General features: G+C 33.2%; 1 protein-coding gene across 1 annotated transcript in view; it reads left to right on the top strand.

Moving 5' to 3' along the window:
• Positions 1–16,648, top strand: part of UBR3 (ubiquitin protein ligase E3 component n-recognin 3) — a 227,572-nt gene that overhangs the window by 167,617 nt on the left and 43,307 nt on the right. Inside the window, exons 31-32 of the mRNA XM_072811042.1 lie at positions 1,852–1,957; positions 14,380–14,483. Coding sequence (XP_072667143.1) covers positions 1,852–1,957; positions 14,380–14,483 — 210 coding nt within the window. The remainder of the gene's footprint in view (positions 1–1,851; positions 1,958–14,379; positions 14,484–16,648) is intronic.

Here is a 16,648-nt window from a genome sequence, read left to right as displayed (position 1 = left end):
TTTTATTTCTCTGCTGAAAACATTCCTGTTGTCAGTGGTATTAGTTGAACCAGTTTACTGAAAAAACTGGAAATTTGGGAACCTTAACTGGTCTCAAAACTGGGGATAACAATATTACCTACCTAGTAGAATTTTTGTGAAAAGTAATTGAGGTAATCTATATTAAATGATTTCAAAATAGCGCTTGACATGTAACAAATACTCAGCTAATGTGGACTATTAGTAGGATGAAGAAATTTTAAGAAAGGCTTTATACTATACGTTGACTTACAGCATGAGGTGAAGCAGGTTAAGGTATTTACATTCCATTTGTTATAGAGAGATGAGATTGAAACTTACAGTTATGTCCAGTGTTAAGATTCAGTTCCCCTGCCCACCTCCTATTTTCTCTACCTGCTCCAGAGTGGAATACTTACTTTGTTCATCTTATAGCTCTCATATGTCTTACAAAAGCTTCCCCAAACCACAGCTACTACTACTATTACCCCTTCTACTGCTATACGACCCCACACAAAAATCATATTGATGGATCTTAAATTAATCTAAAATATATTGATTTCTAAGTTAGTTGCCTTGAGAAGTAAAACCTTGTTTCGTTTTGATTATTTTAATTTAGAGAATAAGTGACAATATACTTGTGTTATTTGGCCTTTTTTCTGTCTGATTATAAGAGTTAATTTTAGTCATATGTCAGAAAGTATTATCTGACTTTCTAAAAAATGACTTTTTGAGTCACATAGGTTTTTGAATATTTGTGACAGGATAATCTAACCCATTCCTTATCATTTTTGGCACCAAAAAAGGACATGTGATATGAAAGTAAAATTTAGGATTTTCTTCTGAATGATTTAAAAAAAATTTTTTTTAAGGTTTTATTTATTTATTCATAGAGACACAGAGAGAGAGAGAGGCCAAGACACAGGCAGGAGGAGAAGCAGGCTCCATGGAAGGAGCCCGACATGGGACTCGATCCAGGGTCTCTAGGATCACACCCTGGGCTGCAGGCAGCGCCAAACTGCCGCACCACCAGGGCTGCCCTGATTTTAAAATTTTAAAGAAAAAGTCTTTTTTCCCCAAATGTCATGAACAGAATTTTGTTGAAAGCTAAGACTTGGGACCAAGCTGGGTGGCTTGGCTCAGGGCGTGATCCCGGGGTACCAGGATCAAGTCCCACATTGAGCTCCCCGTGAGGAGCCTGCTTCTCTCTCTGCTTATGTCTCTGCTTCTCTCTGTGTGTCTCTCATGAATAAATAAATAAAATCTTAAAAAAGAAAAAGAAAGTTAAGACTTGTAGATTATTATAGCTTAGACAAAAGAAATGAAAACAGCTGGAATAATTGTTAAGTAATATTGTTTTATTTCAGTTTTTTTCTTCATGTTGAATCAAAAGATAGTGAAGTCACAATTCAGTCTAAAGAGGATACAGGGGAAGATATTACATAAAGAATTTCATCTAACAGTGATTTATGTCGATGTCATTGTCAGTATCACTCAGATTAGGGTATTGATAAGAGTAAATCATCGTTAGGAGATGGCCACAAGAGTGCCAATTGTCAAATCTGATGCATAAAGCCAAGGAAAAGTAGGTCTGTGACAGGAGACGAGGAAGACAAACCATTCCAGTATTAAGATTGAGCATAAGGTTAGTCCAGATTCCAGTAGAAATTATTTGGATATATATTTCAGAATTTACCTTAAAAGAAAGTGTGAAGTAGTTGATACTTAAACTCGGTGAATTATAATTAGGAGGATGGAAAATATTTCCATATGAATTAGCTAGAAATTTTGTCTGAATTTTGCTCTGGAAGGATTACGTGAACTTTCTAATTACCTTTTTTTCATTTTGTTTAGATCAGCTGTTCCATGTATTAGCCTTGCACATGCGACTTTATAGCATTGATTCTGAGTATAATCCTTGGAGAAAGCTTACGCAATTAGTAGAAGAGGTGAACTCACAGTAAGTATTATTGAGAGATTAAAGTCAATTAAAACTGTTTTTGAGAAACAGGTCAAGTATTAAAATAGTAAAATTCTTTATGAATGTGTGAATTTTCCTTATTAAACACAGATATATTAAAAAATAAAAAATGTTTACCATTATACTTTCTATAAAAATCGCCTAACAATTCATACCATCTGAGAAAATGTTTAAAAGAATCCCATTAATTTTTATGCAGTTAAAAAGTTTGAATGGAGGTACACAATGGCTGATTGCCCTTCTTTTTATGTCAAAATTGATCAGGGGGTTCAGGTAACCTTAGTCTGATCCCTTTACTGTAAAGTTCCCCATCAGTCACACCCAGTGTTGTAACCCCTGATGATTCATTCCTGCCTAAATCTGGTATTTCATTAGGTACTTCAAAAGAGTGATTTAAAACAAAACAAAGCAAAATCTCACTTCTGATTTATTAGCTAGGAATGATTTTTTAATTTATGGGATAACTTCCCCATATCATCTATTTGGTTACCCTGAAGATGGTATTGGTATTTGGTAGGATGAATGCTTGATTTTTCCCAGTTTATAAATTTCAAAGAAAATGAATTGATGCTGTAGCAACTTCCAGTGGTGACCAAAAAGTCGTGGTTATTTATTTGATGATCTTATCATTTTTATGTATTTGATGTGTTCACTCCATTTTTGCCATTCCTCTTTTCAGTGCAAATTGTCCTACTTTATTATTTTTATCGAAGGATAATTGCATCAAAGCTATGTGTATATCATAGACATTCAGTATTTTTGTACGTTACAAAATGATCTCCACCATAAGTCTAGTTACCATCTGCCACTATACAAAGTTACTGCAATATTATTGACTATAGTCCCTATGTTGTATATCCCCATGACTTATTTTATAACTAGAAGTTTGTACCTCTTACTCCCCTTCACCTATTTCATCCATCCTCAACTTCTTTCCACTTTAGTAACCATCAGTCTGTTTCCTCTGTGAGTCTATTTCTGTTTTGTTTTGTCCGCTTGCTTGTTTTGTTTTTTAGATTCCAAATAAGTGAGACCATACAGGATTTGTCCATCTGACTTAACTTCACTTAGTGTAATACCTTCTAGGTCCATCCATGTTGTCACAAATGGCATGATTTCATTCTTTTTTATGGCTGCGTGTGTGTGCGTGTGTGTACACACACACACATATTTGACATCTTTTATCCATTCATCTATCGATGGACACTTAGGTTGCTTCCATGTCTTGCTATTGTAAATAATGCTGCAGTGAACCAGGGGTGCATATATCTCTTCACTAGTGCTGGCAAGATTGTGGAGAAAAGGGAACCCTTACACATTGTTAGTGTAGCCACTATGGAGGTTCTTCAGAAAATTAAAAATAGAACTACTGCCGTATGATCCAACAATTCTGCTTCTAGGTATTTACCCAAAGAAAGTGAAAATACCAATTCAAAGACGTATATATTGCTCCCTTTTAGGTTAGTGAGAATCCCTGTGTATTTTTACATGATCCGAGTAGTCTTTGATAATATCCTTGCTTTCTGGCACAGTAAGTTAATGTAGGCTTATTTTGTACATTTTACACTCTCTACCTGGCATCAGCCATTTTTCTGTGTAGTTCCTTTTAATGGGAAATGGTATTTAGAGATCACAATCAGGATGATAAGGGGTATTATCATAATTATTTTTAGGCTTGTAGGCCATTCCAGTGGACAGAGCTAGGATCTCTCTCTCTCTCTCTCTCTCTTAAAAAAGATTTATTTATTTTAGAGAGAGACAGAGAGAGAGCAGACAAGAGGAGAGACAGAGGGGGAGGGAGAATGACAAGCAGACTCTGTACTGAGTGTGGAGCCAGATACGCGGGACTTGATCTCAGGATCAAGATCATGACCTGAGCTGAAATCAAGAGTTGGTCACTTAACCAACTGAGCCACAGATGCCCCAGAAATCAGTCTCTCTCTCTTTCTCTACTGAGAAAAAGATCTTTAGTTCTTACTGGTATTTGTAATTCAAATGGTAGATTGCAAAGTTATATTTTATTTCTTAACTTTTTTGTCATGTGCATCTTTTTTCTCTTATTTTGAAAATCTAGGTTCACAATGATACTACCTTTATTATTACTTCCATCACCTACAGTATAACTATAATTATTTTTAAAATGCTATTACTACTGACTCTTAAGTTCTTTTGACCTAGAATATAGGGATATACAGGCAAAGTACTGTTTTTAAGTCATTTGAAGTAACTTTTATTCTTGTGTTATGCCATCAACTTGATTTATAGTGAGACTCATTTGCCTTAGTATTTAAAGATTGCCTTTTTTCCCCTTGATTCGTTAATCTTAATTTTATAAAACTTAAATTTTTCCTAATGAAAAACTATGTGATCAATTCAGAGACCTCTATCTTACATTCATGCCTGTTTGCATTTCTTTTTGGGAACTTTTTATCTGTTGCCCACTTCTAAACATTGAGTTTTTAGTCTTTTTCCTCTTCATTTAAAAAACATGTTTATGGATTATGGATATTGGCCCTTTGTATTATAAGTTGCAAATATATTTCATTAGATTGTCAAATGTGTTTTTACTTTATGATTTTTTTGCCATCCAGTTTTTTTAATATAGTCATATTTATTAATCTTTTTAATTATTAATTCTGCCATTTGACTTACCTTCACTCAGGTCTTACCCCACTCCCTGATTATAAGGAAATTCACTTAGGTTTTCTTTTCCTATCCCTTTTTTTAATTGAGATATAATTGACGTACAACATTATGTTAGTTTCAGGTATAATGAAACTAATTACAACATAATGATATATTTTTATATGTTGTGAAATGATCACCATAGTAAGTCTAGTTACATCTGTCACTGCACATAATTACAAACCTTTTTCTAATGATGAAAATTTTAAAGATTTATTCTCTTAACAGTTTTTAAAAAATATTTATTTATTTATTCATGAGAGACACACAGAGGCAGAGGGAGAAGCAGGGAGCCCCATGAGGTTCTTGATCCCGGATCCCAGGATCACGCCTTGAGCCAAAGGCAGACACTCAATCGCTGAGCCACCCAGGTGTCCCTCTCTTAGCAACTTCCAAATTTACAACACACTATTATTAACTATAGTCACCACGCCATACACTATACCCCCATGACTTATTTATTTTAACCTGGAAGTTGATACTATTTGACTACCTTCACCCATTTTGCTCACTATTTGACTACCTTCACCCATTTTGCTCACTTACCATCGACCATCTTTGACAACCACCAATTTGTTCTTTGTATCTGTGAGTTCATTTCTTAAAAAATATTCCACATGTAAGTGAAGTCATATGATATTCGTCTTTCTTTGTCTGATTTATTTCACTTAGCATAATGCCCTCAGGGTCCATCCTTATTGTCAGAATGATAGGGTTTCCTTCTTTTTATGGCTGAATAATATTCCTCTGCGTGTGTGTGTGTGATATTTTCATTATCCATTCATCCATTGATTGATACTTAGATTGTTTCCATGTCTTGGTGATTGTAAATAATGCTGTAGTGAACATGAGGGTGCATATATTTTATTTTTTGAGTTAGTCTTATTTCCTTTTGATAAATATCCAGAAGTGGAATTGCTGGATCATTTGGTAGTTGTATTTTTAACTTTTTGAGGAACCTCCATACTATTTGCTGTAATGGCTGTACTAGGGATCCCTGGGTGGCGCAGCGGTTTGGCGCCTGCTTTGGCCCAGGGCGCGATCCTGGAGACCCGGGATCGAATCCCACATCGGGCTCCTGGTGCATGGAGCCTGCTTCTCCCTCTGCCTATGTCTCTGCCTCTCTCTCTCTCTGTGACTATCATAAAAAAAAATAATAATAATAATGGCTGTACTAGTTTACATTTCCACCAACAGTGCACAAAGGTTCCTTTTCTCCACATTCTTGTCAATACCTAGTTTTTCTTTTTGATAATAGCCATGTTAACAGTAGTGAAGTTATATCTCATTGTGGTTTTGATTTGCATTTCCCTGATGATTAGTGATGCTGAACACCTTTTTAATACCTGCGGGTCATCTATGTCTTCTTTGGGAAAATGTCTGTTCAGATCCTCTGCCCATTTTTTAATTGACTTGGTTTTTTTTTGCTATTGAGTTGTATGAATTCCTTGTATATTTTGGATATTTACCTCTTATCAGATGTACGATTCTTCTAATACATCTATGACTTCAGTTTTTACATTTAGATCTCTATTTGGAATTTATCATATCTGATATGAGAAATGGATCCAATTTTATTTTTTTCCATATAGCTACCAGATGTTCTATTGCTTTGCCTTCCCTACAATAGTATATTAAAAAATATATATATATATCAAAAAAAAAAAGGAAAGGAAACAAAGGTGAGAAAACACTGTTTTCTGGTGTGGAAAGATCTGCATCAAAGTACAATGTTAAGAGATAAATACAGGAGAAAAAAATGTGTACATTATGCCACTACTTGTATAACCAAGTAGGGCTCAGAAAATTCATTTGTATTTGCTTGTTAAAACAAACCAGACCCATACATGGCTGGATAGTGAATTTATAGCAAGCATAAATGGCACCAAGGAACAGTAAGGGAAGCATAGACTTTATAATAAATAATACTGGGTTAATTGGATAGTTTTATGAGAAGTAATTAATATTGACCCCTATCTCATACAGAAGCTACTCACATTTTGCCCATTGTTTCAGAAATGTCCTAGAAATGTAAATGAAGTGCACAGAAAATTCAAGATTGTGCTTGAGTTTATTATAATTTAATGAATTCATAAACTATAAAAATGAGATCAAATATGAGGGGGAAAAATCAGGTGTCATATCTCTTTAATTTCCTTTAATCTAAAATTGTTCCCAACTTTTTCTTTGTCTTTCAGGTCATTGACTTTTTTTTTTTTTAAAGAGTTCAGGCCAATTATTTTGTAGAATCCTTCAATTTGTTGTTCAATCCTTTCTGTTCAGTAGTTCTTATGGTTAGATTCAGGTTATGAACTTTTGGCAGAAATACCACAGAAGTAATCTTTTTAGTGTATCATATTAGGAGGTACATGCTGTTGATTTGTGTTGTTATTGACGATAATAACTCTGATCACTTGGTTAATGTGGTATCTGCTGGATTTTTCCACTGTAAAGTTATTGTTTTGTCCTTTGTAATTAGTAATTACCTATGTTTTCTGGAGAGATACTTTGAGGTTATGAATATGTTTTGTGTGTATGTTTTGTGTTTATAGACAAAATTAGCAAGCTATGAGTATTTTGTATCTTATGGCTAAGGAAAGTCACTTTTCTTGACAGTCGCTAGTAATTTTCTTTTCTAGACCTGCATACTCAAGGGCAGTAATGGTGTGCAAGTAAAGTATCAGAAGACCTAATTCTGAGTCTAAAGATGTTTGGCAATCCAAAGATTTCCTAAGTGTAGTATTGATGAATTAAAAGTTTTAAAGACTAGACATAGGTACTGTGCTTTCAATAATACTTTTTGTCAGATGTGTTCTTATCAGCCTCTAAGATTTAATACCCACTAGGTTAGTTAGTAAATGCTATGAAAACTTATCCAGTGATTATTTTATGCTAGCTTTTTGGTGTTTTGCATATATATAATCTCATTTAATCATCACCATAATTGTATATACTAGGTACCATTGTTATCCCACGTTTTACAGATGAAGAACCTGAGGTTTAGAAAATTAATTGGGGTGCCTGTGTGGCTCAGTCGGTTAAGCATCCGACACTTTTTTTTTTTTTTAAGATTTTATTTATTTTTTCATGAGAGACACACAGAGAGAGGCAGAGACACAGGCAGGGGGAGAAGCAGGCTCCATGCAGGGAGCCTGATGTGGGACTTGATCCCAGGACTCCAGGATCACGCCCTGGGCCGAAGGCAGGTGCTAAACCGCTGAGCCACCCAGGGATCCCCAGCATCCTACTCTTGATCTCAACTCAGGTCTTAATCTCAAGTTCATGACTCAGGCTCCACATTGGGCTCCTGTTAAAAAAAAAAAAAGAAAGAAAGAAAGAAATTAACATGGTTTTTAGGTGCACACAACTGTTAAGGAATAGAGTTGGCATTTGAATCCGCATTTTTCTGATTCAAGGGCCTAAGTTCTTAACTATTAGTCTTTGTTTCCTTTCTTAGTAGTAAGAGATCTGAGCAATTTCTGGAAAATCTGGTTGATTTTTCCCTCCTATATTTGTTCTCATTTTATGGTTCCTTAATAGAATGTAGAATGAACTATTAATTTATAATATTATAGTTCGTTATAATATGACATTGTGTTTATTAGCTATAAGATTTTTTAATATTCTATTTTCTCACTTTTAATACTTTCCCAACATAAAATTTTATGTCTAATGATACGGGTTTCTCATATATACTTTTCCCTATAATCCTCTTGAAAGTTATTTTTTCATTTCCTTTTAACCTCATTGTGTTGATAATTACTTTGGTTTTTAAAAAAAAATGGAAAATCAAGGTATTAACTCTAACCCACCTGTTTCCTCTTATCCATAGAGTTAATAGTGATATACAGTTTCTATAATCTGGATTTTAAAGATTATTTTAAAACTTTAAGAAATAGAAACAATTATTTTAAATTTTGCTTGTATTTTAAAATATTAAACATTAAAAGGATAGCTATCACAATGATGGCATTAAACCCCACACTCAGAATTTTTGGTTTTCTTTCTACAATGCCGTATATTCATTCATTCACTCATTCATTCTGATTATGTGCCTGCTGTGTGCCAGCAAAAATCCATTTCTGTGTCTTCAGAATGATTGTTGTTGTCTTAGCAGGCTACAAACTCCAGGCTATTATTATTTTTGTAATTTTTTTTCTGATTATAAAAATTACATTTATTTTATAGTGTTTGGAATGTGCAAAAATGGTGAGAAAAAAAAGAAAGAATCTAAAATCTTATAACCCATATGTTATATATAGTTTATTACAATTTAATGAATTCATGAAATATAAAAATGAGATCAGATATGAGGGGGAAAATCAGTCCTGTTTTCTGGGAATTCTTCTAACATTGGTAACATTGGAGACATTTATTTCCAGTTTCTTTTTTTCTTTAGATATATTACGAATTTTAACGTATTATTTGAATCATGCTGTTTTAGAATCTGCTTTTTAAAATTAACACATAACAACCAAATTCCCACATCATTAAAAATTCTTTGAAATACCTAGTTTATTTATTCATTCCTATTGTTAATCTTTTAAATTGTTTCTTCTTTTCTACCATAACATCAGATGATGTGTTAAGCCATTTTTGACATGTCAGATATAATCTCAGAACTCTAGAATAACATGAAAGTATATAAATATTTTATGTTTTTAGTCATTTATTTGATATTCACTTCATGTCAGGCACTGTGTTAACATATCACAGCACTGTGTTTTAGAAAGATTGTACCTATATAAACTTTCACTGGCAATGTCGGGATGTTTCCATTTCTGTTAATCTTGGGTATTATCACTTTAAAAACATATTTTGAGCTAGTTTGATAGATTAAAAAAATGGGATCTCAAAGTAATAGAAATTTGTTTAATTTCTGGTAGAGTTAACTTCGTATAAATATTTCACGTTTATTAGCTATTTGTATACATTCTTTGTGAATTATATGTTGAGAACTACAGTCCATTTTTCTGTTGGCATCTTATTTTTTAAAAATTATCTGTTACAAAATAGATGAATGTAGAGAAGGGAAGGAAAAATAAAATAAGATGAAAATAGACAAACAGTAAGAGATGCTGAGCTCTAACAAACAGGGTTGTTGGAGGAGAAGTGAGTGGGGGGAAGAGGTAATTAGGTGATGGGCATTAAGGAGGTCACTTGATGTACTGAGCACTGGGTGTTATATACAACTGATGAATCACTAAATTCTACACCTGAAACTAAAAATACAAAATCTGGGGATCCCTGGGTGGTGCAGCGGTTTGGCGCCTGCCTTTGGCCCAGGACGCGATCCTGGAGACCTGGGATCGAGTCCCACATCGGGCTCCCGGTGAATGGAGCCTGCTTCTCCCTCTGCCTGTGTCTCTGCCTCTCTCTCTCTCTCTCTCTGTGACTATCATAAGTAAATAAAAATTTAAAAAAAGTACAAAATCTGTTATAGGCCCTAATCTGTTAAGTTGAATTTAAGTAAAGAATTAAAAAATTATCTCAGTGATTCTTTACAGCTTAAAATAGTAAACCTTATATTTCCATAGACGTTGAAACATTTTTTCCAAAATATGTTTTGCCTTTTGATTTTGTATTACTTTTCTTGATATACTAAGGTTTTAAAATTTCATGTAGCCAAACCAATCATGCCTTACATTTCTTATTTTTTCTGGTTACTTTCATACTTAGAGTACCTGCCTCACCTATCCAAGTTCTAGTGTTTACCTTTATAACCTGTATTGCAATGTGTTTCTTGTCTTAGAGTGTGCAATACCTATTGATACATTCTTTGTAGAATTTTCTTATGGGATGATTTTTAAAAAAAATCTTGGCATTTATTTTCATCAGTAGTAATGGGTGAAGATTTAAAATTTATTTTCAAATAACTAGCTAATTTTTTAGAAATTTTACATCCCGTTTATTATATACTAAATGTTTGTACATTATGGGCCTGATTAAGGACTTTACATTGGTCTATTGACCTACAAGCTTATTTGTGATAGAACTATTCTGGTTTACTTACTGAGGAGCTATGTTATGTGTATGTCTCTGGTTAGATTAGGCTTTTCTCATTTCTTCTGTCTCCTCGCCCCTGTCCTGTCCCATCCCATCCCCTACTTCCCAATTTTTGTTTACTGTTCTCACCTGCATATTCTTCCAGATGATCTTTAGAACCATTTTCTAAGTCCTTCCCTTCACTTGTGATTTTGATTAGAATTATTTTAAACTCATAAATTAATGTTGGGAAAATAGGTATCTTTGTAGTAGACAGTTTCCTCAATTAAGAACATTCCCCATTTTTAAAAAAGTAATTATTTAGCCCAATGTAGGGCTTGAACTCATGACCCAGAGATCAGCAGTCGCATGCTCTACCAACTGATCCAGCCAGGTACCCCAGAACATTCTCGTTTTTTTAAATTCATTTTTGTATCATTGTAGTTTTGAAACATCTCTTAATTATACATTCTCAATTTAATATATAAAGATTGCTGAATTTTTATCAAGTATATATGATAGAGGATGTAATCTGAAGTATAGTTTTCTATGCATATGAAGATTTAGACTGATTTTAAATAATATTTGAAGGTCACTGCAATAATAATCAATTAAGTAATAATAACAAAAGGTAACTAACCTCTAAATTTGAGAAAGATTGCTTCTATTATAAAAAAATTATTGACACATAACATAATAAAATAAATGAGAATCTAGACTTATATTTGCCCTTTAAGCTTTCCAGTTGCTTATAATATCCCTATTTTAAGAAACTATATTTAACTTACTCATTTGGAGATACTTTTATTTTCTGTACCTAAAAGCTCTGTAATTTGTTAGTCTTTAGATCATGACAGAAGAAGTTCTCAAGCCTCTTTGATTTTTGTCCAGTAAAATGTATCTTTGCATAGGACTGAGATTGGCCTAGCATATAAAATTCCTTTGAATTCTGAGTGTGAGTCTTTTGTTAGTTGTTAGATTTAATGCAGCAGTTTGATAATCCAAAATCATTTTTATTCTAAATAACTTTTAACAGACTTGTTTCTTACCACTTTCTTTTTTATCCATAGGACAGCAAGGATTTTTCAGTGTATTTTCCTCTTTAGGAACAGATTTTATCCTCTGCATATTTCCTTTTGAGTCATTTTGTTCATTTCACTAAAGGAACTGTGATAAAACCACAGAAATACAAATAGTGGGATTTATAGGCCCTAATCTCATCAAGTTTGTAATTTACTATTATGTTTCTTCCCTCAGTGCATTTTATCTCTATGCTCAGGAGCCTTAGCTCTCTAGTTTTTGTCTCTTTTGCCGCCTGTTTGTCCATCCATCTGACATCCGTCCATCCATTCATTTTTCATTTTTTTATTTATTCAGCTGGTTTTTATTAACTGTTTTAATCTAGGCATCAGGGAAATGATGGTAAACAAGAGATAGTTCCTGTAGAAAGTTTTTTTTTTTTTTTTTTTCAGGGCACTTAACAATATAGAGGATGAATTGGGAGAACATATAATTGGGGGAGATTGAATAGTGAGAAGGAAGTGGCCATAGAGATGACAGGAATAAAGATAGTTGTTAGGACTTACTGACAATTAAATATGGAGTGAGTTAGAGAAGATAGGTTCAGGATATCCCCAAGATCCTACCTTATTTATTTATTATATTTTTATTGTGTGTATATTATATTCAGACATTGTGCTAAATGCTAGAGGATATAATAAATAAGCCACATCAAGACTAAGAACATAGAAGGGAGAGTAGGTTGGTTATGGGTAGGGGGGTTTGTTTGTGTGGAATTGAATAGAATGATCATGAATTCAGTTTCAAGCATGCTGAGGTCGAGCTGCCCATTAGATGTACAAGTGGAGAGAGTAAATATTCAGATAGTCCTAGCCAAAGATACAGACTTGGGAGTCATCAGTGTATAGTTGGAGATTGGAGTCATGGATTAGGAGGTCTTTCAAAAAGAGTCCTTTATGTTAAAAGAGAGTGGGAATTGAGCCTTGGGAAATATCGCCATTTCTAGGTTAGTCAAACTTGTCCAAAATACTAGCATAATCAGGGACACCTGGGTGGCTCAGTTGATAGTCTGTCTGCCTTGGGCTCGAATCCACATCGGGCTCCCTACAGGGAGCCTGCTTCTCCCTCTGCCTGGGTTTCTGTGTTTCTCATGAATGAATAAATAAAATCTAAAAAAAAAAAAAAAGAAAGAAAGAAAGAAAGAAGGAAGGAAGGAAGGAAGGAAGGAAGGAAGGAAGGAAGGAAGGAAAGAAAGAAAGAAAGAAAGAAAGAAAGAAAGAAAGAAAGAAAGAAAGAAAGAAAGAAAGAAAGAAAGAAAGAAAGAAAGAAAAGAAAAAAGAAAAGAAAAATCTAGAGTAATCAGAGATTACTGATCTCCCAGGGAACCTGAGAGAGTGTTTCACAAAAGCCAAGAGAAGTTTCCAGACAAAAGTGTTCAACTGTATGCAGAATTAAAGGTCAATGAAATAAGGATTGAAAAATGTCTACTAGATTTTGTAATTAGGAGATCATTGTTGGCCATGTGGAAACCATTCGGGGGGTGGGGGGAGGGAGTGAATTTAAATAATAGGTGAACAAATGATGACACCCCTCATTTTTTTAAAAAAGGAACTTTGGGCTGGTATAAAAGAGAGACAGGAGAGACAAATAGTAGGTTTCATAGCATTAATGGAAAGTTAGCTTTGGAGAGGGAGACAAGTAAATTAAAGGGATATTTATAGAGAATGGAGACACTTAAAGAACTGACTTCCTCTGGCAATTACAATCTTCAGAGCAGCAGGCATTCATTTATTCACCATTGTGTCCAGTGCCTGCAGCAGTTTGATAGAAGAAGATATTGTAAATAATCAATATTTGTTGAATGATGGAGCCTAGTAAAAGAGTTGAACAACTTTTGTTCATCCTAAATCTAGACTGAATTATACTTTCAAAATTTAGACAATTCTAGAATTGTCTAATTAAGACAATTAAGATTTGATTGTGTTTTCTTATAATAAAAATTAAACCTGTGATCAAAAAATGTGTCCTTCTACACGGTTTTAAAAATTCTTATAAATCTAGAATGAGATCTGCTTTAGAATATATTCTGTTTCTCATAGTACTACACATTCCTAAAGTTTACTACTTTGTCTTTTATAGTGTTTTAAGTTCTGCTTTGGCTATCATTATCTTTTTTTGAAACTTTGAAAATGTTAAAGATTTTAAAAAAATTTTTATGATAGTCATAAAATTGAAATAACAAAAAATATAAATCATACCTTTTCAATATAACTTGTTTGTGAATTATACCTGTTCTTTTTTTAATAATGTGAACATTTATTCTGTAGTGCAAAGTCTGTGATAGCAAGTATCCTATATCTACTCCATTTATAGTGAAACTAATCCTCTAAATTCCAGTTAATCCTTCATTTGATTCCTGTAATCAATCAAGAGATCAGAAAGACTCATAATCAAGTTAATGTATCCCACTTGTTTACTTAAGAAGATCTAATAAATTCTCCATGTAATTTATTCATATTCGGCAGAATCAAGAGAATATATGAATACAAAAGATTATATTTTTAAGCAAAAAATATGGCCCTTTTTCTTTTGAGATTTCTCAATTGTTTATAAAAGTTTGATTTCTGTTCCATAGACATATATGTGAAATATGAAATGAATTAGAAAAGATATATAATATCATCTAAAGTGATTATGTGTTTTTCTTTTAGGCAGGGAAATGAAGAACAACAGCCTGAGGTCCCAATTCTTTATCATGATGTTACATCCCTCTTGCTTATCCAGATCTTAATGATGCCACAACCCTTACGCAAAGGTATGTCTTTATAATTCCGATTCTTAGATTATATAGTATACATAATACTCTAAAAATTGTGGGGACAAATATTTAGTCTGTTGGAAATGTTTTGAAGTCAATGCTTTTATTATTATTTTTATTAAGTAGTAAATAATAATCATATATCTAAAAGATGACAATGAAATAAAGGACTTTTTTTCATTTATGGGTCTGTTCTTTTCAGCTGTTTAGTCAATAATAAGGTAAAGGGGAAATCACTCTGAAAACCCTCATTTAAAAAAAATTTAAAGTGATAATACAAAATATGAAAAAAAAAAAGAGCAAACTGTGAGCCTTAATGCCTCAACCTTATATGTATAAATATTTTATATAGTAGTAATCATAGAGTTATTCAAAATGTGATATCCCATCATTTTTAGAGTTAATATACTATTTTGATATTAACAGCCTAAATACTATGATAATAATAGCATTAATGATACATTTGCAGTGTTTTAATTATTGTTCCATAGTCTGTAGTTTTCATTTAAAGACATTTAAAATATTCTGTTAAATAATTAACTATTCTCTGGGATGCCTGGGTGGCTCAGTCAGTTAAGCATCTGCCTTTGGCTCAGGTCATGAGCCCACCGTCCTGGGATCAAGCCCCACATCAGGCTGCCTGCTCAGTAGAGAGCCTGCTCCTCTTCCTGCTCTTTCCCTTTCTTGTGCTCTCTCTCTGTCAAATAAATAAATAAAATCTAAAAAAAATTTAATCATTCTCTTTTGGTGAAAAGTTTTGTTTTTGTGTTGTTAAGAGTTACTTGAAAGAACATCTGTAAATGTATAAAGGCCTTATTACTGGAGATGATATCTTTTGCATGTACTTCAACTTGATCTTTGATAAAATTTTTTACCTAAGGGTATGAAGTGATCATTTATCTAACATAAACAAATTGATATTTTATGCAAAGTATTATATTTTCTGAGGAGTTAAATGTCATTAATAAACAAGCATAATATTTTATACTTGAACTGTGAATTTTGGATTTTTTTTAAGTTTTTATTTTAATCACCTCTAGTGTTCATCAAGGCAAATGCGCTCCTTAATCCCCATCATCTATTTCATCCATAACCCACCCACCTCCCCTCTGGTAGCCATCAGTGTGTTGTTCTCTATAGTTAAGAGTCTGTTTCTTGGTTTGCCTCTCTCTCTCTCTGTTTGTTCCCTTTGCTTATTTGTTTTGTTTCTTCAGTTTTACACATGAATGAAATCATGTGATATTTGTCTTCCTTTGACTGAGCATAATACTCTCTAGCTCCATCTATGTCATTATGGATGGCAAAATTTCATTCTTTTTATATGTATACATATATACATATATACATATATATGCACATATATGTATACACACACATATATATCACATCTTTATCTGTTCATCAATCGATGGATACTTGGTCTGATTCTGTATCTTGGCTATTGTAAATAATGCTGTTATAAATATAGGGGTGCATGTATCCCTTTGAATTAGAATTTTGTAATCTTTGGATAAGTATCCAGTAGTGCGATTGCTGGATCATAGGATAGTTCTATTTTTAACTTTTGGAGGAAGCTCCATACTGTTTTCCACAGTGGCTGCACCAGTTTTCATTCCCACCAACAGTCCAAGAAGGTTCCTTTTTCTCCAGATTCATTCTAACACTTGTTTCATGTGTTTTTGATATTAGCCATTCTGGCAGGTGTGAGGTAACATCTCATTATAGTTTTGATTTGCATTTCCCTGATATTGAGTAATGTTAAGCGTCTTTTCATGTGTTTGTTGGCCATCTGGATGTCTTCTTCGGGAAAATGTCAATTCATGTCTTTTTTAATTGGATTATTTGCCTTTTGGGTGTTGAGTTGTATAAATTCTTTATAGATTTTGGATTTGGACCCTTTATTCAGGTATGTCCTTTGCAATAGCTTCTCCTGTTCTATAGGTTGTCTTTCAGTTTAATTGATTGTTTCCTTTGCTGTGCAGGAGGTTTATATTGATGAAGTCCAAATAGTTTATTTTTGCTTTTGTTTCCCTTGCCTCAGGAGACATGTGTAGAAAGAAATTGCTTTGGCTGATGTCAAAGAAGTTACTGCCTGTGTTCTCTTCTAGAATTTTTATGGTTTCAGGTCTCACATTTAGGAGTTTAATCCATTTTGAATTTAT

This window comes from Canis lupus, chromosome 34 (genome assembly GCF_048164855.1).
Source record: "Canis lupus baileyi chromosome 34, mCanLup2.hap1, whole genome shotgun sequence".
NCBI lineage: Eukaryota > Metazoa > Chordata > Mammalia > Carnivora > Canidae > Canis > Canis lupus.
This window is presented reverse-complemented; position numbering and strand designations above follow the sequence as displayed.